This window comes from Hordeum vulgare, chromosome 5H (genome assembly GCF_904849725.1).
Source record: "Hordeum vulgare subsp. vulgare chromosome 5H, MorexV3_pseudomolecules_assembly, whole genome shotgun sequence".
NCBI classification, from domain to species: Eukaryota; Viridiplantae; Streptophyta; class Magnoliopsida; order Poales; family Poaceae; genus Hordeum; species Hordeum vulgare.
The window spans coordinates 577,035,217-577,059,737 of record NC_058522.1 but is presented as its reverse complement, the minus strand read 5'-3'; the positions used below and the strand labels follow the sequence as shown (position 1 = coordinate 577,059,737).

Here is a 24,521-nt window from a genome sequence, read left to right as displayed (position 1 = left end):
GGATAGCAAATAACTACCGTAGGCCTCGTCATGGCCATACTCTAAAGATAAAAGACCATAGCGAGTCTACTTTGTTAATGATGTCCAGTACGGACTGAAAGGGAATTATTCAAACAAAAATATATATAGAAAATGACTGCCCATGGCCCAACTAGACGACTTGACCAACTTAAGTCTTCTCGTTAGTATTGTCTTTCTTTTGCACTCAGTTCTTTATCGTACCCTTTTGTTAGAGAAAGGAGTTTCCCCCCATTTCCATGAACAGAAATCAAGTTCGCTACATGTTTACTCACCAACAGAAAGCAAACCTTCATTTAATTAAAGAAATTTGCAACACATAACGAAACAACCAAAACCAGCAACTGTGACTAAGACTGGTTGTAATGAAAGTATCGTAGATAGTATCATACATGCCAACTAGGCAGTTTTAATGAGTTGGCACAAAGGCTCAGCTAAGAGCAGCCCTCCTATCATGATATTAAAGACAGGGCAAAGGCTCAGCTAAGACCTAAGAGCAGCCCTAAGTATAACAGATTCCCTTAAAACCCCTTCACTCTCTAAAAAAAATACCAGTATAGAGTTTTGATCCACTAACAAATCGCCTATGTGACCCACTATTGCTATAATATTTAGAGGGCGCTCTAATAATATTTTTTTCTTCATACTCCTAGCTGCCGACAACTATAGCTAACCACAAGCAGCAAGAGAATGAACAAAGAGTAAAAATTTGTGTGATGGACGCCAGGAGTAATAACAGCTTCCTTTCAGTAACATACAAATTTGAGTCATAACATGAATCTCAGCAGAGGGAATAAAAGTGGGATAACTGGACACTGATCACTAGGCAGCAGCTTCCTGGCGGCCTGTTTCAGGTCGCTTGGAGAACATGCTAGCGTGTTCTTCCATGAGCCAGACGATGGTCCTGATCTCGCCGCCATGGCTGATCTGTCTGGCATGGACGTCCCTGCTACATCGGGCAGACAAGAAGATGAGCAGGCGCACCCAGGCATCCAAGATGAGTGCCAACGCTTCGGGCATACCGAACACACCACCTCTACATGAGGGTTCCAGGTCTGGTATCAGACGCTTCAGTTTATCCATGGCAGCATCATCAGTATCTTCGTAAGTAGATATGACACCTAACTTGTCAGGATTGCCTGCATCTAACAGCTCTAGCAGTAGCTTGGCATAAAAAAATCCGTGCGAGAGAATGATGCTCGCCCCTCCAAGTGAAACATGTGTCCTGTTTTGCATGATGCTGGCAAGCTGCTCCTCTACATGTTGCTCACAAGAAAAACGCAATTCTACCTCCAAAGCCCTGTGAGTTGCTTTATACAGGCTGTGTAGCTCGAGACCAGGTATCGTGTCAGGGATTATAGCGACGAGGAAAACCATGTAATCTGACAGCGCCTTGATCGCCTTCACATATGTGGATGATGTTGCATCCTTGTCCTTGGGAATGCCTCTACTGAACAAGAGGAAAACATCCGTGAAGACGTGCCAGGTAAGGATCACCTCCTGGAGTTCAGCACCAAAGCCCAGAGCTTCGGCTAATTTCATACGCCTCCTGGCAGTATCTTCGTATGGTTCAGGACCAAACCCCATACAATAGATCTTGGTTGTCATCATCGCCATGGGCCTCTCCATGTAGGGTCGGGACTGAGTCTCATCCTTTCCTCTCGGGTCATGAATCTCCTTCAGTGCTTGCCACACATATCGGAACACCAACTCCTTGGCATCTTCTGAAATCACTAGGGTCTCCACATAATGCCATTTGTTCCACCAATCCTCAAGCCTCATCATCTTGGCCACTCCGATGCTTAGCTTGGTACTGTCACGAGAGCAGAAATGCAACAAGTTGAACTGACCAATGGAGCCTGACCACCTTCTATTGCCTCTAGCAGCCTTGACATGTTGGTGAAGAAAAAGGATGACAAGACCCAGCCTAATCCAGCCTCTAGTCAACAAGGAATTACATGCCCAGGTCGATCCCAAAGCACTCAACAATGACGCCAAGTCCAGAAGGAAGGCACCAACCAACAAGATGTAGGTGATAGTAAGATCCGCTTTAATGTAATCATCTTTATTACCACTTAACTGGAACAGTATGAAGACGACAATAGTCGCGAGCGGCGAGAATACACGGATGCAGTAACCATACCAGTTGTGGATTACCGCAGCCTTGGTGTAGAGGATGTCATACATGAGGGAGAGCTCCATCTCCACCACCTTGGCCGTAGCTTTCCAATTCCAGTTCCAGTTCAATTCAAAATCACTGGACATCTTCATATAACCATCTCGAACTTTACACATCCCAAACAAAGCCACAGGAAAATCAGCAATAGCACCCTTGCACCGAGGGAGCATGCCCTGAGCAAACAGCAGGAGCTCTTCTTCATCTCGCTCTTCTGCCCTCGCTGCCAGAGACGGAAGCGCACTGTAGTAAGTAGGGAGATACGAAAATTCCCTGATACAGGTCAGGATGCTGTCCAGGGTGGCACACTTGAGGGCACATATCCTCTCCCCATACTTGATGAAACCAGTGACGAACATCAAACCAGTAGCCAATCCCAATGAGGTTGGGATCTCGGAGATGTGCTTATAGAGGACATAAGCAACCCCAAAGGCCTGTACGCTAAGATTTAACAGGTGGCGTGGCCAGAGCTTGTTGTCCTCAAGGGCGTAAGCAGTGATGGTGTCCTGGCTACCAAGATGCACCAGGAGAAATGGAGCCCAGAATACCGTGAGTTTCTGCTCCCGCAACGAGCCGCTGATGGAGAGATGGCCGAGAGTGTATACAGCGGTGGAGTCGGCCATGAGGTACGCCAGTCAGAGGATGAACTTCAGCACAGCTGAGGGTCCACGCCGACGGGTCCTAGCGAAGAGAAAGAGGAAAATCTGCAGTGTGAAGCTGAGTAGGACAAGGATTTGTGTTGCCCACTCATTCCAGGTCTGAATCCGCCCTCCAGCCATTGCTCCACTGGAACTAATAAAACAATTAAACAACTGGAGTAACAAGACAGAAAAAAAAACTCTTAGTACCAACAAGATAAACACATTTTCTGGGTGCATACTATGAAAGGCATGTGCATCCATGGCGAGTAAATAGGATGACTTACATGAGACAGGCCGTTTGTTTAGTTTGCAATTCTGCACAGCGGCCGGGCACCATGAGGCACAGGACAAATTCTGTGGAAAAAAGAGGGTAGATGGGGATTAGCTTGGGTCAATGGGTCTGGGCGCCCAATTCTAGTAGTACTTGGAGCATCTCCAACGGCAGCGAAAAAAATCCGCGCCCAATAATTTTTTTAGCGCGCCATTATAGCAGTTTTGCAGCGCGGGGACCGAAGCATCTCCAACAGACGCGCGCTAATGCGGCGCCCAATCCGCGCCGATCCAGCGGTCCCATCTGCAGCCGCTCAGAGTTTGGTGCGCGCGCAAGCCGGCGCACCAAATATGCTGCGCGCGATAGCGTTTTTAAGCGTACGCCCAGAAGTTTTTAGCGCGCGCAGCGTTTTGCAGCTTCTGCTGGAGCAGCCCGGCGCCCAAAAAACGAATGTTTTAGCGCGCGGAGCAGTTTTTGGACGCCTGTTGGAGATGCTCTTAACTACTTATACTACAACCAAAAATTAGTGCTAGAGAGTAGAGTATATATATTTGCAAAGCTAACTCCATGACTTCACCGGTCAAGACTTGACCAGTTTTTCGAATAGTCAATTAGAAGAGACTTGACCCAAGACCCAAGGAGAATCCCGTGTTCATGCTTGGTGCCTAACTTAATGCAATGATTAGCACTAAACAGTATATATTGAGTACTATGTTTTGTTTTCGGCCAGGGCACCCGCATCAAGATTCAGGCCCTTCTGTCAGTCAGATAATGCGCCCGTATCATTATTTTTCTCTCAAATTACACTCTCCAAGAGCGCCCGTCACTGGGCGTGTCCACCTGTCTTTTTTTCTGTCACGGAAGAGATAAAACAAAAAAAGACATCAGTCAAGTAGTATGGTACGCAAGAAGTAAAAAAAAAACTGGAAAAAAAATTATCTGCATGAATCTTAATGCAAAATCAACGGATTATAGTATCGACTGAGGCTTCGCGAAATCTCAGTCGAATGATTTTTAGCAAAGCCGAAAGAAAAATGTACTGTGACGAAGGGGATACACACCAAGCCTCCTCTCTTGCGAGCTCTCTCCCCCCGCTACTCCTTGCCGCCGCCACCACCACCATCACCCATGTCGACCGATTCCGGCGAGTCCCGGCGGCGGGTGTGTCAGGAACAGAGTGCCTCCCCTGTTTCAGTGTGTCGGAAGAGCCCTAGCGTGTCGATGTTCAATCCAACGGTTGAGAGTAGCAGATATCGATTCGCTGTTGTGGTTGTCGATGGCCATCGATACAGCATCCAACGGCTCAGCAACTTCCCCGGGTCCCTGTTTACTTTCTGACAACTTCACTAGTTGCTTTATTACTCTACCTGCTTTATGCACTTTGGCTTGGCTTATAAATGCCTCCCTTTCCAGTCCACTGAGGCATGTAATAGTTGTATGGGTAAAATCCTAAGCCACATGTGGCGTGCTTTAGCTACTTTCCCCATTTCGAGGGCAATACAATTCTCGTGTGAGCTAATCTCGATCTCTGAAATCGGTTCCAATTAGCAAGCGTCCGACCGTCAGTTAAATAGATCCTAACAATTGGTGTCAGAGGCCAGTCGATTCTCGGCTGGAGGTGGCGCGTGTGGAGAAGCGAGCGGTGAGAGCCTCTGCGAAATCTAGATCGGGCGGAGGTGTTGGCAGAGGAAGATCCAAGGTACTCGAATCAAATCCCACCATCCACCCCTGCTTCAGCAACACCATGACAGGGCAAGCAGCCTCAGTAGTGATGGCTGATCTGCAACTGGCGTCGTTGGAGTTAGATATCAAGGCTATGCAGCTAAACAGAGAGGAAGATAGGAAAGAATTTCATGAACTCTGCACCATGGTGAACAAAAATTTTGTCACGATGCAGAGCAATTTTGACAAGATACAAGAGAATTTCAGGAAGTTGTTGTTAGACCCTGGTTCTGAGGAGGGACAGTTAGAGCGCTCTGAGCAGGGTAGTGCCCAGATGAAGATTAATGAAGTGCACTCACTTGTTGTACCTGCGGGTAGGCCGAAGCAATTGAACAACTACACCCCACCATCAGTGCATGGGCAGGAGAAAGAAGCACCAGTGGTAGTAGGCTCGGCAGTGTTGAGAGATCACACGGGAAAGGAGCTTAATTTACATGGTACTAGTAAGGTTCCATACAGGCATCCTAACTTCACCAACAACAAAAATGAGGGCAATCAGGCAACAGGACATCAACAACAACTGCAGTTACCACCAGTTGATATGGGCGCAATGGAAGAATGGCCAGATGGGCAGAAGAAAAGGCTATATTCTCCTTCGGATAGTAGAAGGCTTGTTCTTACAGTGAAGCCTGCTAAATTGAACATCTCTGAATTTGATGGACAGGACCCTGAGGCTTGGATTCAGAATTTGGACCAGTATTTTGCTGCTGCCAGAACTTCAATTGAACATAGAACTGACCTGGCAATATCTTATTTGAAAGGACCTGTTGTTCAATGGTGGAGAGGAACTGGGTATGCACCTAGTAATGTGCCCTGGCATAAATTATGTTCTTATTTATCTGAAAGATTTGCTATTGACTCATCTTGTGACATAGTAAGCTCCTTTCATGCAATTCATCAAACTACTACTCTGTCAGCTTATGTGGAGCAATTTGAGCAGTTACTGAATGTCATGAGAAGGGAAAACCCTGGTATTCCAGATAGCTATTATGTGACTAGTTTTGTGTCTCGACTGAACACTTACATCAAGAGCCATGTGGAATGTTTTAAGCCTAAAGATATGCAAACTGCTATCTGGTATGCTCGAAGGATGGAGAAGGCTCAACCACTAGTGCATGCGGTGCACACCAAGGCTTATATGCCACAACCAAAGAGACAAGTAACTTTTGATCAGCCAAAGGTAGAAGGGTGCCCTGTAGTACAAAACATAAATGTGGTGATTCAGCAAGCAAAACGAAACCAAGTCTGCTACAAGTGTAGCGAACCTTGGGTCCCAGTACATAGGCAAGTGTGTAAGATGAGTCAAAGAGCACAGGTTCAGGCTCTGCAAGCACTAGAGGAGGAAGTACCTGAGACTATCTATGTTACTGATTTTGCTGATCCAGATTTAGAGAACATGGACCAACTTCCAGCTGATGCAATTCTTCAAGTATCTATGCATGTAGCTATGGGAATTGGAGCAATCAAAAACACTTTTGTTCTGACAGTCAAGGTGGGAAACCTTCTGCAACAACATTAGTTGATAGTGGTAGTACTTCTACCTTTGTGTCACCAGAAATGGCAGCCCAAATGCAAGTAAAGCCCAAGCCTACCCCTAGAGTTAAAGTGGTTGTGGCAAGTGGAGAGATGTTGTGGAGTGACTTCATGGTGCAAGATTGCCTCTATGAAATACAGGGTCATCAGTTTACTAACAGCTTCAGAGTTCTGAAATAAAAGGTTATGACATGATACTAGGAGTTGATTGGTTAAATAAGTACATCCCAATACACATGGATTTCATCAAAATGGAGATGAAGGTATCTGTTTTGAATGGCCAGTTAGTCACATTTCATGATGAAACACTACCAAGGACACAACCTGAAGAGGCTAAAGATGGTGCTGATACACTGATGGAGCAAGCAGTGCGTGGGTTTTGAAAAGACCTCGATGACGCCTAGAGGGGGGTGAATAGGCTATTTAAAAACTTCTTCAGATTTGGCTTGAACCTAATGCGGAAAAAAACTAAGAGGGTACTTGTCAAGCACAAATCCTAAATGCACTAGGCACTGCAACGTGTATCAACAACACGATCTACCAAGATGGACACAATACAGTTACTAACAGGCACAAGTAAGTTACACAAACTTACTTGAGCTATATCACACGACAAGTAGGTGAACAACACAAGATACTAGATCACACTATATCACACGATATATCCAGGGCTGCAAGTATGAACGTGTGGATATAGAGGGTATGCTTGAATGATCAATCTTGTACAAGAAATGGCCAACACAATATAATGAGCACAAACAATGTGCAATGTATGTATGCTCAAGTAACACAAGTAAACCACAAGTAAGGAGTTAGGGTTAAGGATAACCAAGGTCACTGAGACGAAGATGTATCCCGATGTTCACTTCCTTGGAGGGAAGCTAGTCACCGTTAGAGAGGTGGATGTTACCACGAAGGCACACCAACGCCACGAAGGCTCACCCTATTCTCCCTTTGAGATAACACCACAAAGGCGTTTCTCAACCACTAGTGGTAAGCCTTTGAGGTGGCTTCCAAACCCTCACAAACTTTTTCGGGGAGTAATCACACGGATTGATTCCTCTCCGAAGAACTCCTACCGCCTAGGAGTCTCCGACCTCCAAGAGTAACAAGATCACGGGAATGCTCAAAACTTGCTCAAATCTCAAATAGCTTGGGTTGAGAGGAGGAGAGGGAGACGATCTATCTTTTGATTGGAACAACTCTCAAAGGGGCTCACAAATGCTCTTGGGATCTAAGATTTGGTGTGAGCAAATGTGTGTGAGGTAGAAGTGTGTTCTTATGAGGATAAGGCTGTGTTGAACCACCCTCTCACGAAGTGGGAGGGGTATTTATAGTGGGGAGAGAAAAACAGCCGTTGGGGACACTTTAAGTCACACAGGGTCCGGACGTCCGACAGTTGCCGGAAGTCCGGGCGTCCGCGAGGGGTCGGACGTCCGAGGCCTGTAGATATGACTGAAAATACTGTGAATAGAACAGGCACCGGACGTCCGGAGAAGGCCGGAAATCCGAGTTATTCGACTCAACTTCTTCTGGTGCAAGGTTCCGGATTTCCGAAGGGGTCGGACGTCCGGCCCTCGGATGTCCGGAGGGAGCCGGAAATCCAAGTTATAGATCTCACGTTCTTTTGGAGCAGGGCTCCGGATTTCCGAAGCCTGTCGGTCGTCCGACCCTTGACCGGCCCTCGGACGTCCGGAGGGAGCCGGAAGTCCGAGTTATATGGCTCAAGTTTCTCTAGTGCATAGTTCCGGAATTCCGAAGCTGGTCGGATATCCGGGCCTCGGACGTCCGGAGGGAGCTGGAAGTCCGAGTTATTGTTAGAGCATATACCCCCATATGTGGTTTTGGTAATTGATGACAATTCCTATGGACTAATGGTTGCCTAAAGTTATATTTATAGGTTTTGTCCATAGGCACTTCTTGAAGTCCATCTGTTGGGTTCAAGGAGTTTATATGATGACCAAGATGTTATTCAAGGTATTATCCAAAGAATGGTCATAGAAACACTAGGTTGATCAAGATCTCAGACAAAGAGTAAACCAAGATGATCAACACACAAAGCGTATAAGATGTACCGAGAGGGATCAAGTGATCCCATGGTATGGTAAGCATTGTCCATTACGTGTTTGTGTACTAACCCATGGTATTTGTGAGACTCCTATGTGGGGGTTAGGTGTGCTTCCATTGGGCTTGCGTCAAAAGGAAGATCTCATACAACCCATGAAGGATGACGTCAAGTGGTGATCGTCATCAAGATTGTGGTGTGCAAGTTCAAGCGGATCAGCACGAATATATCATTGAAACTATTGTCAATGATCTTGTGTTGATAAGGACAACCTCATGTGCTAACAAGGACAAGATCAAGATAAGCATTCCTGAGCACTACATGCTTGACTGTTGTGGATGTTCACATGGTGGACAAATGAAGATGAATACATAAGCTAGGCTTTCCGCATTGTGTATGGGAAAGCTACTTGAAGGCTTCATCATATCTTGCTTTCAACTTGAGCCAAGAAGGAACAACAACATCAAGCTCAAGTGAAAGGGCTAACTCAAAGGTATCAGTTCCTTTGACGTTAGTGGTGCGGAGTGATGATCAGCGAATAAAAGTATTGTGATATCCTCGACTTTTGCTAGAGTAAATATTGTGATTAAGCTACAGTGATCACCCGCAGATGATGCCACATCATCGAGAATTACCGTCGATGACCCGCATTGAATTTCTATCTGGATTCAAAAATTGAAAACAAAAGATAATTATAATTATAAATTCCTATTAACTATTAAAGAAAGAAAGTATTAAAAATAATAATGATAAAAGAAAGAAAAGAAATTTGAAAGAAAGAAATAATAGAAGAGGAAAAGCAAAACAAAACAAAACAACAACAACAACAACAAAAAAAGAAGAAAAAGAAAAAGGGGAAACCCCCCCCCCCACCCACCTGGCCCAACTGGGCCTAGAGGCCCAGCCGGCCAGGCCACAACCCCCCCCCCCCCCCCCCCGCAGGGAAACCCTAGCGACCCCCTGCCTCGCTCGCCTCCCTCCCGCTCGCCTCCCACGCCGCCGCCAGCACCCCTCCTGCTGGCCCCACCTCCCACCTCTCTCATCTCCCACCCCCCCCCCACGACACAGCCCCCCACCTCTCGTACCCACCCTCCTCACGAGAGACTCCTCTCTCTCCCGTAACTCCCTCTCCCACCCCAGGCTCTCCCCACTCCCACCCGAGCCCCTCTCCCACCTCGAGCACCAGCCCCCCCGTCGGCCTCCTCCTTCCGCCGGTGAGCCCCCCCCCCCCCCCCCCCGTCGGCCTCCTCCTACCGCCGGCGAGCCCCCCCCCCCACGGCCTCCCTCCACCGGCTCCTCCACCCGAAGCCCCTCCGCACTCACCTCGCCTCCACCGCCGGCCTCCCTCTCCTCTCCCCACTCGGCCCCCACCAGATCTGGCCGGACCACCTCGTCGGCCTACACCCCCATCCCGGCGACCACCACCCCTCTCGGCCCCAACCCCGCCCCCGTCGGCCTTCCTCCCGCTCGGTCCAGGAGGGACCGGGCAGGGAGACATCTTCGCCTCGCCGAATCCGGCCGGCTCCCCCTCGCCGGCACGACCGACCGTCCTCACCGGCATCACCACCACCGCGTCATCACCGCCGTCAACCCCGCCTTTCCCGCGAACTCCGGCTTCACCGGGCCGTCTCATCAACGCCGGTGAGCCCTTTTACGGGCTCCTCCCACCCTCTCCTTCCGTTTTTCGTCCCGGTTCCATTCCGGCAAACGGGACCCCGATCCGTCGACGGTAGTGACCGGTAGGAGGGATTGAAGTTTATGTTCTTCTATGTTGAAGGAGTTAGCAAAGAGGCTCTCTCTTATATTTGTTAACAGAGAGAGGGAGATGAGAGTTTTGATAGAAAGAAAAAGAAATATATGTATTGCGTATGTATGTATCCGTATGTATGTATGTATATGGAATTGAGTATGTATATGTGTTAAGATGTGTGTATAAAAAAACATGGTATACGGTCTCTGTGTGTGCGTTTAGTGATTGTGATGCTCACTGTCTCTATGACATGCGGGGCCCGCACCCCCCCCCTCGAAAATGAAATTAAAAATAATAATTAAAAATATTTTTCTTATATATTAAATAAATAAATAGATATATTAATTAATTAATTAAGTAATTAAGTAATTCCTTTAATTAAGGAGTCTGTTAATTAAGGTAATTAAAATATTCTAAACAGTATCACATGTGGGTCCCATCCCACTAATTAATCTTGATTAATAGTAATTTAGTTAAATAAAAACTTGTGTCTATGACGTTCGGGACCCGCTGGTCAGTTGACCAGTCAACTGCTGATGTCAGCCTGACATCGCGATGATGTCATAATAGGATTTTATTGAAATAATTAAATCTGTTTTTAATTCCTAATTATTGAATAAAACTTTGAAAATTAATATTAAATAATCCGTAAGTCAGATCAAAATATTTTCAACATGAAAGTTGATCAGCAAAACGAGACGAACCCGGATACACGGTCCATTCGTCTGTCACGCGTCCCTAACATAGCAAACATGGAACGTTTCCATCGTTTCCAGTATTACCGGTAGTAGCCCGAGACCTGGAAAATATCGTCAGATATTCTTCCGACCCGTCTATGACGGATGTTGCTACGTTAGCTCATGTCTAGCATGCATCTTGCCATGTCATGCTTTGTGTTGCATCGGTACTATTATTTATTGTTCCTTCCCCCTCTTATTACCGGTAGACCCCGAGACTGACGCTGATGCCGGGTACATCTACGACCCTGCCGATCAGTCCTTTGCCGCAGAGCAGCAAGGCAAGCAAACCCCCCTTGATCATTCCTATATCACCTATGTCTTTCTTCCTACTGCTTGCATTAGTATTTTGCTACTGTTGTAGTTAGCTCCTATATCTGATGCATAGCCTGTTTTTGATGAACTGCTACTTTCAGTCCTGTACCTTTAATCTGCTTAGTATAGGTGGAGCAGTCATCCCCTCTGACCCCGTAGCACAGTTGCCCCGCTTGTTTTCAAATCTCGATCTCTGATCGACGAGCCAGACCCGACACAACACATTCACCCCCTTCGTTGTACGAGCTATAGGGATACTATCGGGTACCGAGGGTGACACCTCGCGAAGTACTCCTGATGATATCTCTGTAGTATAGCTAGTCGGTCATGGTTATCGAGGGTGATTCCTCTTTCACCATTCCCGATGACGCCCCTGTCGTGCAACCCCTCAAGTGTGGGACCCCCGAGGGTGATTCCTCTAAGCCCACCTTGACGGGTACATCGTTCGGAATCCAACGAGGGTGATACCTCGGATCCCCCCCGATGTTACAACCACACAGTTACTCGACCATGTTACTGGGGACATTGGTGATTAGTTGTAAGACGGGTGGATTCCGCGTGAAACTGTGTTGTTGGCCTAATTAAAATGTTAATGGATTTGGGTATTTGATCTGGGTTGGTCGGAGACCTTTTCGCACTAACCGGCTACGCGGGAAGAATTATGGGTACTCGGCGTCGCGGTATCAGCCGAAGCTTTTCAGATGCCAGCATTGTGGCGCCCGAGTGGTCCCGAGATGCATCGCGCTTGTGATTAAGGGATGCTAGGACTGACGTCGGCCGCCCACGCCACGTGCAGGAGCGTGAAGGGGAACTGGGCCCACGAACCCTTTGTGCTTAGGAGTTAGACCGGCGGGCTGGCCTCTCTGATTAGTCTTAGGTGGGGCTGCGACGTGTCGATATTCCGAGGCCGGGCAGGACCCAGAAAAGTATGTCCGGCCAAAGTGTTATCGAGCGTGACGGGACATGTGGTGCACCCTTGCAGGGATGAAAATTAACTATTCGGATAGCCGTGTCCACGGTTACAGGACGACTTGGAGTTGTGCCCCGATCTTTTACAACTACAATTGTTACTTAACTGGAATTAGTTGCCTCGGGATTGCTTCCTCGCAGGGAGTCGAGGGAGGATCTTTAGGCGTGACCTCACTTTAATATTGCTGCAACAATATGACTATTAATGTGTTACCCCCTCTTCTACTCTCGTCTATTGCTGCAAGACCCTGAAGATGCTAGTCTTCGATAGGACTAGGCCTTCTCTCTCTATTCTCGCATTGCTGCAGTCATTCCACATATAACCCCCCTCTTTGATATTGATGCATAATTAGAATAGTTCTGATGTAAGACTTGCGAGTACTTTGGATGAGTACTCACCGCTGCTTTGCTCCCCCCTTGTCCTCTTGATCCGTTTTGCTGCGACCAGATGATGGAGCCCAGGAGATGGAGGTCCCCGCCACCGACGACTGCTACCCCGACGGTGCCTATTACTACGTGGAGGCCGTTGATGATCAAGAGTAGTTAGGAGGTTCCCAGGCAGGAGGCCTCGCCTCGTTCGATCGTTGTATCTTTTGTGCTAGCCTTCTCTAAGGCACCGCATGTTTTATGTCTGTACTCAGATATTTGTCGCTCCGCTGAATCGTGTGTTTGTCGAGCTTTCGTATTCTAGCCCTCGAGGCCCCTGGCTTGTAATATAAAGCTGATGTTATTTTTATTTGTGTCTTGAGTTGTGTTGTGATATCTTCCCGTGAGTCCTTGGGTTTGATCGTACGCATTTGCGTGTTTGGTTAGCGTACGATTAAATCGAGGGTGTCACAAGTATACACTCAAGTATGGATCATCAGTACTCCTTTTATGATTCTTGAGTCTTTAGGGATCCCGCACTATTAAGAGGGGATCACAGGTTTTGCGATGAACTTGCTCAAACTACATCTTCACTTTCTGCTCAGACCACATCTCCACTGCTCTGCTGTTCTCTGAAAACAGAACCAGTGCCTCGGACATCCGGCTTCCTCCGGACGTCCGAGGGCCGGACGACCGACTGCTTCGGAAATCCGGAATCCTATACCAAAGAAATCAGAGCCATATAACTCGGACTTTCGGCTCCCTCCGGACGTCCGAGGCCCGGATATCCGACCAGATTCGGAAATCCGGAGCCCTGCACCAGAAGAACATGAGCTCTATAACTCGGATTTCCGGCTCCCTCCGGCCGTCCGAGGGCCGGACGTCCGACCCCGTCGGAAATCCGGAACCTACCACCAGTAGAAGTTGAGTTGTATAACTCAGATTTCCGGTCCTCTCCAGACGTACGGTTGCTGTTTAATTCAAAATAATTTCAGAGGTATCTACAAGCCTCGGACGACCGACCCCTGTCGGACGTCCGACCCCTCGCGGACGCCCGGACTTCCGACAAATGTCGGACGTCCGGACCCTGTGTGACTTAAAGTGTCCCCAGTATTTTCAGTGATATCTACAGGCCTCGGACGTCCGAGCCCTCGCGGAAGCACGGACTTCCGACAACTGTCGGACGTCCGGACCCTGTGTGTCTTAAAGTACCTCCAACGGCTGGATTTCACTCCACACTATAAATACCCCCCTCCCACTTCGTGAGAGTGCTGCCCAACACAGCCTTATCCTTAGAAGAACACATTTCCACCTCACACACATTTGCTCACTCCAAATCTTAGATCCCAAGAGCATTTGTGAGCCCCTTTTAGAGTTGTTCCAATCAAAAGATAGATCTTCTCCCTCTCCTTCTCTCAACCCAAGCTATTTGTGATTTGAGCAAGTTTTGAGCATTCCCCGTGATCTTGTTATTCTTGGAGGTTGGAGACTCCTAGGCGGTAGGAGTTCTTCGGGGCTTCGACACTTATGTGAAAAAGTTTCAGTCTGATAAGCTCGAACCCAAAGCGGATAAATGCATCTTCATAGGATATCCAAAACAGTTGGGTACATCTTCTATCTCAGATCCGAAAGCAAAGTGTTTGTTTCTAGAAACGGATCCTTTCTCGAGGGAAGGTTTCTCTCGAAAGAATTGAGTGGGAGGGTGGTAGAACTTGATGAGGTTATTGAACCATCACTTCAACCAGTGTGTAGCAGGGCGCAGGAAGTTGTTCCTGTGGCGCCTACATCAATTGAAGTGAAAGCTGATGATGGTGATCATCGAGCATCGGATCAAGTTACTACAAGCCTCGTAGGTTGACAAGGTCGCATACTACTACAGAGTGGTACGGTAACCCTGTCTTGGAGGTCATGTTGTTGAGCAACACTGAACCTACAAGTTATGAAGAAGGCAATGGTGGGCCCGAATTCCGACAAATGGCTGGAGGCCATGAAATCCGAGAGAGGATCCATGTATGTAAACAAAGTGTAGACTTTGGAAGAACTACTTGATGGTCATAGGACTATTGAGTAAAGATGGATCTTTAAAAGGAAGACAGGCGATGATGGTGATAAATCACTATTAAGAAAAGCTCGACTTGTCGCAAAGATGTTTCCGACAAGATCAAACAGTTGACTATGATGAGACTTCTCACTCGTAGCGATGCTAGAAGCCTGTTAGAATTATGTTAGTAGTTGCTGCATTATTTATGAAATATTGCACATAGGATGTCAAAACATTGTTTCCTCGACGGTTTCCTTGAGCAAACATTGTATGTGATACAACCAGGAGGTTTTGTCGATCCTAAAGATACTAGCAAGTATGCAAGCTCCAGCGATCCTTCAATGGACTGGTGCAAGCATCTCGGAGTTGGAATATACACTTTGATGAGATGATCAAAGATTTTGGGTTTGTACAAGGTTTGTGAGAAACTTGTATTTCCAAAGAAGTGAGTGGGAGCACTATAGAATTTCTGATAAGTATATGTGGTTGACATATTGTGGATCAGAAGTAATGTAGAATTTTTGTAAAGCATACAAGGTTGTTTGAAAGGGTTTTTCAAAGGAATACCTGGATTGAGCTACTTGAACGTTGAGCATCAAAGATCTATGGAGATAGATCGAAAGCGCTTAATGGAAGTTTCAACAAGATGCATGCCTTGACAAGTTTTTGAAGGAGTTCAAAATAGATCAGCAAAGAAGGAGTTCTTGGTTGCGTTGTAAGGTGTGAATTTGAGTAAGACTCAAAACCCGACCACGGCAGAATAAAGAGAATGGACGAAGGTCGTCTTCTATGCCTTAGCCGTAGACTCTAAAGTATGTCGTGCTGAGTACCGCACCTGATGTGTGCCTTGCAGCAAGTCTGTTAAGAGGTACGCAGAGTGATCCAGGATTGAATCACTGATCAGCGGTCAAAGTTATCCTTAGTAACTAAAAAGACTAAGGAATTTTTCTCGATTATGGAGGTGGTTAAAGAGTTCGTCGTAAAAGGTTACGTCGATGCAAGATTTGACACTAATCCGAATAACTATGAGTAGTGAAACGGATTCGTATAGTAGAGTAGATATTTGGAGCATTTCCGAATAGCACGTAGTAGCAGCATCTATAAGATGACATAAAGATTTGTAAAGAACGCACGGATCTGAAAGTTTCAGAACCGTTGACTAAAACCTCTCTCACGAGCAAGACGTGATCAGACCCCAGAACTATATGGGTGTTGGATTCGTTGGAATCACATGGTGATGTGAACTAGATTATTGACTCTAGTGCAAGTGGGACACTGTTGGAAATATGTTGGAAATATGCCCTAGAGGCAATAATAAATTAGTTATTATTATATTTCTTTGTTCATGATAATCGTTTATTATCCATGCTATAATTGTATTGATTGGAAACACAATACTTGTGTGGATACATAGACAAAACACTGTCCCTAGTAAGCCTCTAGTTGACTGGCTCGTTGATCAAAGATGGTCAAGGTTTCCTGCCATAGGCAAGTGTTGTCACTTGATAACGGGATCACATCATTAAGAGAATCATGTGATGGACTAGACCCACACTAATAGACGTAGCATGTTGATCGTGTCATTTTGTTGCTACTGTTTTCTGCGTGTCAAGTATTTATTCCTATGACCATGAGATCATATAACTTACTAACACCGGAGGAATACTTTGTGTGTATCAAACGTCGCAACGTAACTGGGTGACTATAAAGATGCTCTACAGGTATCTCCGAAGGTGTTCGTTAAGTTAGTATGGATCAAGACTGGGATTTGTCACTCCGTGTGACGGAGAGGTATCTCGGGGCCCACTCGGTAATACAACATCACACACAAGCCTTGCAAGCAATGTAACTTAATGTAAGTTGCGGGATCTTGTATTACGGAACGAGTAAAGAGACTTGCCGGTAAACGAGATTGAAATAGGTATGCGGATACTAACGATCGAATCTCGGGCAAGTAACATACCGAAGGACAAAGGGAATGACATACGGGATTATATGAATCCTTGGCACTGAGGTTCAAACGATAAGATCTTCGTAGAATATGTAGGATCCAATATGGGCATCCAGGTCCCGCTATTGGATATTGACCGAGGAGTCTCTCGGGTCATGTCTACATAGTTCTCGAACCCGCAGGGTCTGCACACTTAAGGTTCGACGTTGTTTTATGCGTATTTGAGTTATATGGTTGGTTACCGAATGTTGTTCGGAGTCCCGGATGAGATCACAGACGTCACGAGGGTTTCCGGAATGGTCCGGAAACGAAGATTGATATATAGGATGACCTCATTTGGTTACCGGAAGGTTTTCGTGCATTACCGGAAAAGTTTCGGGCTCATCGGTAGTGTACCGGGAGTGCCGGGAGGGGTGCCGGGGACCATCGGGAGGGGTGTCACGCCCCAAGGGGTCTCATGGGCTATGGGAAGAGATAAACCAGCCCCTAGTGGGCTGGAATAAGTTCCCACTAAGGCCCATAAGGTTTGAGAAGGAAAAAACACAAGGTGGAAAGAGTTTCCAAGTGGGAAGGTGGAATCCTACTCCAAGTAGGATTGGAGTAGGACTCCTCCACCTCCAATTTCGGCCAAACCTTTAGGTTTTGAGGCTGCCTCCTCCCCTCCCTCCCACCTATATATACGGAGGTTTTAGGGCTGATTTGAGACGACTTTCTCACGGCTGCCCGACCACATACCTCCATAGTTTTTCCTCTAGATCGCGTTTCTGCGGAGCTCGGGCGGAGCCCTGCTGAGACGAGATCATCACCAACCTCCGGAGCGCCGTCACGCTGCCGGAGAACTCTTCTACCTCTCCGTCTCTCTTGCTGGATCAAGAAGGCCGAGATCATCGTCGAGCTGTACGTGTGCTGAACGCGGAGGTGCCGTCCGTTCGGTACTAGATCGTGGGACTGATCGCGGGATTGTTCGCGGGGCGGATCGAGGGACGTGAGGACGTTCCACTACATCAACCGCGATCTATAATCGCTTCTGCTGTACGATCTACAAGGGTACGTAGATTACTCATCCCCTCTCGTAGATGGACATCACCATGATAGGTCTTCATGCGCGTAGGAAATTTTTGTTTCCCTTGCGACGTTCCCCAACAGTGGCATCATGAGCTAGGTTCATGCGTAGATGTCTTCTCGAGTAGAACACAAAAGGTTTTGTGGGCGGTGATGTGCGTTTTGCTGCCCTCCTTAGTCTTTTCTTGATTCCGCGGTATTGTTGGATTGAAGCGGCTTGGACCGACATTACTCGTACGCTTACGAGAGACTGGTTTCATCGTTACGAGTAACCCCCTTTGCTCAAAGATGACTGGCAAGTGACGGTTTCTCCAACTTTAGTTGAATCGGATTTGACCGAGGAGGTCCTTGGATGAGGTTAAATAGCAATTCATATATCTCCGTTGTGGTGTTTGCATAAGTAAGATGCGATCCTACTAGATACCCATGGTCACCACGTAAAACATGCAACAACAAAATTAGAGGACGTCTAACTTGTTTTTGCAGGGTATGCTTGTGATGTGATATGGCCAACGATGTGATGTGATATATTGGATGTATGAGATGATCATGTTGTAATAGAAATATCGACTTGCACGTCGATGGTACGGCAACCGGCAGGAGCCATAGGGTTGTCTTTATAACTAACGTTTGTGCTTGCAGATGCGTTTACTATTTTGCTAGGATGTAGCTTTAGTAGTAATAGCATGAGTAGCATGACAACCCCGATGGCGACACGTTGATGGAGATCATGATGATGGAGATCATGGTGTGACGCCGATGACAAGAAGATCGTGCCGGTGCTTTGGTGATGGAGATCAAGAAGCACGTGATGATGGCCATATCATGTCACTTATGAATTGCATGTGATGTTAATCCTTTTATGCACCTTATTTTGCTTAGAACGACGGTAGCATTATGAGGTGATCTCTCACTAAAATTTCAAGACGAAATTGTGTTCTCCCCGACTGTGCACCGTTGCGACAGTTCTTCGTTTCGAGACACCACGTGATGATCGGGTGTGATAGACTCAACGTTCACATACAACGGGTGCAAAACAGTTGCACACGCGGAACACTCGGGTTAAGCTTGACGAGCCTAGCATGTGCAGACATGGCCTCGGAACACATGAGACCGAAAGGTCGAACATGAATCGTATAGTTGATATGATTAGCATAGAGATGCTTACCACTGAAACTATTCTCGACTCACGTGATGATCGGACTTGAGATAGTGGATTTGGATCATGTACCACTCAAATGACTAGAGAGATGTACTTTTTGAGTGGGAGTTCTTAAGTAATATGATTAATTGAACTAATTGTCATGAACATAGTCTAATGGTCTTTGCGAATTACGATGTAGCTTGCGCTATGGCTCTACTGTTTTTTATATGTTCCTAGAGAAAATTTAGTTGAAAATTGATAGTAGCAAACTTTGCAGACTGGGTCTGTAAAACCGAGGATTGTCCTCGTTGCTGCACAGAAGGCTCATGTCCTTAATGCACCACTCGGTGTGCTGCACCTCGAGCGTCGTCTGTGGATGCTGTGAACATCCGACATACACGTTTCTGATGACTACACGATAGTTCAGTGCAAAGTACTTAATGGCTTAGAAGCAAGGCACCGAAAAACGTTTTAAAACGTCACGGAACATAAGTGATGTTCTAAAGAGATGAAATTGTGATTTCATGCTTGTGCCCTTGATTAAGAGGTACGAGACCTCCAATAAGATTCTTTGACCACAAAGTAAAGGAGAAAAGCTCAATCGTTGAGCATGTACTCAGATTGTCTGAGTACGACAATCACTTGAATCAAGTGGGAGCTAATCTTCCAGATGAGATAGTGATGGTTCTCCAAAAGTCACTGCCACCAAGCTTTGAGAGCTTTGTGATGAACTATAACATATCAAGGATAGATACAATGATCCTTGAGCGATTCGCGACGTTTGACACTGCGAAAGTAGAAATCAAGAAGGAGCATCAATAGTTGATGGTTTGGAAAACCACTAAGTTTCAAGAAAGGCGAGGGCTAGAAGGGATACTTCGTGAAACGGCAAAACAGTTGCTGCGGTAATGAAGAGACCCAAGATTAAACCCAAACCCGAGACTAAGTGCTTCTGTAATAAGGGGAACAGTCACTGAGGCGGAGCAACTCTAGATACTTGGTAGATAAGAAGGCTGGCAAAAGTCGAGAGAAGTATATTTGATATACATAATGTTGATGTGTACTTTACTAGTACTCCTAGTAGCACAAGGGTATTGGATACCGGTTCGGTTGCTAAGTGATTAGTAACGCGAAATGAAAGCTACGACATAAACGGAGACTAGCTAAAGGCGAGGTGACGATACGTGTTGGAAGTGTTTCCAAGGTTGATATGATCAAACGTCGCACGCTCCCTCTACCATCGGGATTGGTGTTGAACCTAAATAATTGTTATTTGGTGCTTGCGTTAGGCATGAACATGATTGGATCGCGTTTATTGCAATACGATTATTCATTCAAAGAGAATAATGGTTACTCTATTTGCTTGAATAATCACCTTCAATGGTTTATTGAATCTCGATTGTAGTGTTACACATTGGTGCCAAAAGATACAAGTTAATGATGATAGTACCACTTACTTGTGGCACTGCCGCTTGAGTCATGTTAGTATAAATTGCATGAAGAGGGTCCATGCTGATGGATCTTTACTCACCTGATTGCGAATCACTAGTGACATGCAAATCATACCACATGAGCAAGGCCTTGTTTTCATTGAGATGAAACAAGATAGTAACTTGTTGGAAGTGATACATTTTGATGTATGCAGTCCAATGAGTGCTGAGGCACGCAGTGGATATCATTATGTTCTTACTTCACTGACGACTTGAGTAGATACAGGAGTATTTACTTAATGAATCACAAGTCTGAAATACTGAAAAGTTCAGTTTCGTTTCAGAGTGAAGTTCGTCGTAACAAGAGGATGAACTGTCTACGATATGATCATAGAAATGAATATCTGAGTTACGAGTTTTTGGTACATAGTTAAGACAATGTGGAAATTGTTTCACAGTTCATGCCACCTGGAACATCATAGTGTGATGATGTGTCTGAACGTCATAGCCACGCACTATTTAGTATGGTGCATGCTGTGATGTCTCTTATCGAATTACCACTATCGTTTATGGGTTATGCATTAGAGACAACCGCACTCACTTTAAATAGGGCACCACGTATTTCCGTTGAGATGACACAGTATAGACTGAGGTTTAGAGAAATCTAAACTGTCGTTTCTTGAAAGTTTGGGGCTTCGACACTTATGTGAAAAAGTTTCAGTCTGATAAGCTCGAACCCAAAGCGGATAAATGCATCTTCATAGGATATCCAAATCAATTGGGTACATCTCCTATCTCAGATCCGAAAGCAAAGTGTTTGTTTATAGAAACGGATCCTTTCTCGAGGAAAGGTTTCTCTCGAAAGAATTGAGTGGGAGGGTAGTAGAACTTGATGAGGTTATTGAACCATCACTTCAACCAGTGTGTAGCAGGGCGCAGGAAGTTGTTCCTGTGGCGCCTACACCAATTGAAGTGGAAGCTGATGATGGTGATCATCAAGCATCAGATCAAGTTACTACAAGCCTCGTAGGTCGACAAGGTCGCGTACTGCTGCAGAGTAGTACGGTAACCCTGTCTTGGAGGTCATGTTGTTGAGAAACAGTGAACCTACGAGTTATGGAGAAAGCGATGGTGGGCCCAGATTCCGACAAATGGCTGCAAGCCATGAAATCCGAGAGAGGATCCATGTGTGAAAACAAAGTGTAGACTTTGGTAGAACTACTTGATGGTCATAGGACTATTGAGTAAAAATGGATCTTTAAAAGAAGACAGACAATGATGGTGATAAGTCACTATTAAGAAAAGCTCGACTTGTCGCAAAGATGTTTTCGACAAGATCAAACAGTTGACTATGATGATACTTTCTCACTCGTAGCGATGCTAAAGGTCTGTTGGAATTATGTTAGTAGTTGTTGCATTATTTATGAAATATTGCACGTAGGATGTCAAAACATTGTTTCCTCGACGGTTTCCTTGAGCAAACATTGTATGAGATACAACCATGAGGTTTTGTCGATCCTAAGGATACTAACAAGTATGCAAACTCCAGCGATCCTTCAATGGACTGGTGCAAGCATCTCGGAGTTGGAATAAGCACTTTGATGAGATGATCAAGGATTTTGGGTTTGTACAAGGTTTATGAGAAACTTGTATTTCCAAAGAAGTGAGTGGGAGCACTATAGAATTTCTGATAAGTATATATGGTTGACATATTGTGGATCAGAAGTAATGTAGAATTTCTGTAAAGCATACAAGGTTGTTTGAAAGGAGTTTTCAAAGGAATACCTGGATTGAGCTACTTGAATGTTGAGCATCAAAGATCTATGGAGATAGATCGAAAGCACTTAATGGAAGTTTCGACAAGATGCATGCCTTGACAAGTTTTTGAAGGAGTTCAAAATAGATCAGCAAAGAAGGAGTTCTTGGTTGCGTTGTAAGGTGTGAATTTGAGTAAGACTCAAAACCCGACCACGGCAGAATAAAGAGAATAGACGAAGGTCGTCTTCTATGCCTTAGCCGTAGAATCTAAAGTATGCCATGCTGTGTACCGCACCTGATATGTGCCTTGACTCAAAATATGTTGAGAGGTACAGAGAGTGATCCATGATTGAATCACTAGCAGCGGTCAAAAATTTATCCTTAGTAACTAATGGACTAAGGGATTTTTCTCGATTATGGAGGTGGTTAAAGAGTTTGTCGTAAAAGGTTACGTCGATGCAAGCTTTGACACTAATCCGAATAACTATGAGTAGTGAAACGGATTCGTATAGTAGAGTAGATATTTGGAGCTTTTCCGAATAGCACGTAGTAGCAGCATCTATAAGATGACATAAAGATTTGTAAAGGACGCACGGATCTGAAAGTTTCAGAACCGTTGACTAAAACCTCTCTCACGAGCAAGACGTGATCAGACCCCATAACTATATGGGTGTTGGATTCATTGGAATCACATGGTGATGTGAACTAGATTATTGACTCTAGTGCAAGTGGGAGACTGTTGGAAATATGACCTAGAGGCAATAATAAATTAGTTATTATTATATTTCTTTGTTCATGATAATCGTTTATTATCCATGCTATAATTGTATTGATTGGAAACACAATACTTGTGTGGATACATAGACAAAACACTGTCCCTAGTAAGCCTCTAGTTGACTGGCTCGTTGATCAAAGATGGTCAAGGTTTCCTGCCATAGGCAAGTGTTGTCACTTGATAACGGGATCACATCATTAAGAGAATCATGTGATGGACTAGACCCACACTAATAGACGTAGCATGTTGATCGTGTCATTTTGTTGCTACTGTTTTCTGCGTGTCAAGTATTTATTCCTATGACCATGAGATCATATAACTTACTAACACCGGAGGAATACTTTGTGTGTATCAAACGTCGCAACGTAACTGGGTGACTATAAAGATGCTCTACAGGTATCTCCGAAGGTGTTCGTTAAGTTAGTATGGATCAAGACTGGGATTTGTCACTCCGTGTGACGGAGAGGTATCTCGGGGCCCACTCGGTAATACAACATCACACACAAGCCTTGCAAGCAATGTAACTTAATGTAAGTTGCGAGATCTTGTATTACGGAACGAGTAAAGAGACTTGCCGGTAAACGAGATTGAAATAGGTATGCGGATACTAACGATCGAATCTCGGGCAAGTAACATACCGAAGGACAAAGGGAATGACATACGGGATTATATGAATCCTTGGCACTGAGGTTCAAACGATAAGATCTTCGTAGAATATGTAGGATCCAATATGGGCATCCAGGTCCCGCTATTGGATATTGACCGAGGAGTCTCTCGGGTCATGTCTACATAGTTCTCGAACCCGCAGGGTCTGCACACTTAAGGTTCGACGTTGTTTTATGCGTATTTGAGTTATATGGTTGGTTACCGAATGTTGTTCGGAGTCCCGGATGAGATCACGGACGTCACGAGGGTTTCCGGAATGGTCCGGAAACGAAGATTGATATATAGGATGACCTCATTTGGTTACCGGAAGGTTTTCGTGCATTACCGGAAAAGTTTCGGGCTCATCGGTAGTGTACCGGGAGTGCCGGGAGGGGTGCCGGGGACCATCGGGAGGGGTGTCACGCCCCAAGGGGTCTCATGGGCTATGGGAAGAGATAAACCAGCCCCTAGTGGGCTGGAATAAGTTCCCACTAAGGCCCATAAGGTTTGAGAAGGAAAAAACACAAGGTGGAAAGAGTTTCCAAGTGGGAAGGTGGAATCCTACTCCAAGTAGGATTGGAGTAGGACTCCTCCACCTCCAATTTCGGCCAAACCTTTAGGTTTTGAGGCTGCCTCCTCCCCTCCCTCCCACCTATATATACGGAGGTTTTAGGGCTGATTTGAGACGACTTTCTCACGGCTGCCCGACCACATACCTCCATAGTTTTTCCTCTAGATCGCGTTTCTGCGGAGCTCGGGCGGAGCCCTGCTGAGACGAGATCATCACCAACCTCCGGAGCGCCGTCACGCTGCCGGAGAACTCTTCTACCTCTCCGTCTCTCTTGCTGGATCAAGAAGGCCGAGATCATCGTCGAGTTGTACGTGTGCTGAACGCGGAGGTGCCGTCCGTTCGGTACTAGATCGTGGGACTGATCGCGGGATTGTTCGCGGGGCGGATCGAGGGACGTGAGGACGTTCCACTACATCAACCGCGATCTCTAATCGCTTCTGCTGTACGATCTACAAGGGTACGTAGATCACTCATCCCCTCTCGTAGATGGACATCACCATGATAGGTCTTCGTGCGCGTAGGAAATTTTTGTTTCCCTTGCGACGTTCCCCAACAAAATATGCCCTAGAGGCAATAATAAA

At 45.9% G+C, this 24,521-nt stretch overlaps 1 protein-coding gene across 1 annotated transcript; it reads right to left on the bottom strand.

Moving 5' to 3' along the window:
- Positions 1-471: 471 nt before the first annotated feature.
- LOC123399498 lies at positions 472-3,216 on the bottom strand. Its single transcript, XM_045093905.1, has 2 exons — positions 3,120-3,216; positions 472-3,006 (listed from the first exon to the last, which is right to left on the bottom strand). The coding sequence occupies exon 2, from the start codon at positions 2,815-2,817 to the stop codon at positions 841-843; it is 1,977 nt and encodes a 658-aa protein (XP_044949840.1). The 5' UTR covers positions 2,818-3,006; positions 3,120-3,216; the 3' UTR covers positions 472-840.
- Positions 3,217-24,521: the final 21,305 nt, after the last annotated feature.

What these genes read in the sequence shown, in the direction of transcription:
- LOC123399498 (XM_045093905.1), bottom strand. Translation starts at nt 2,817, where the DNA reads ATGGCCGACTCCACCGCTGTATACACTCTCGGCCATCTCTCCATCAGC.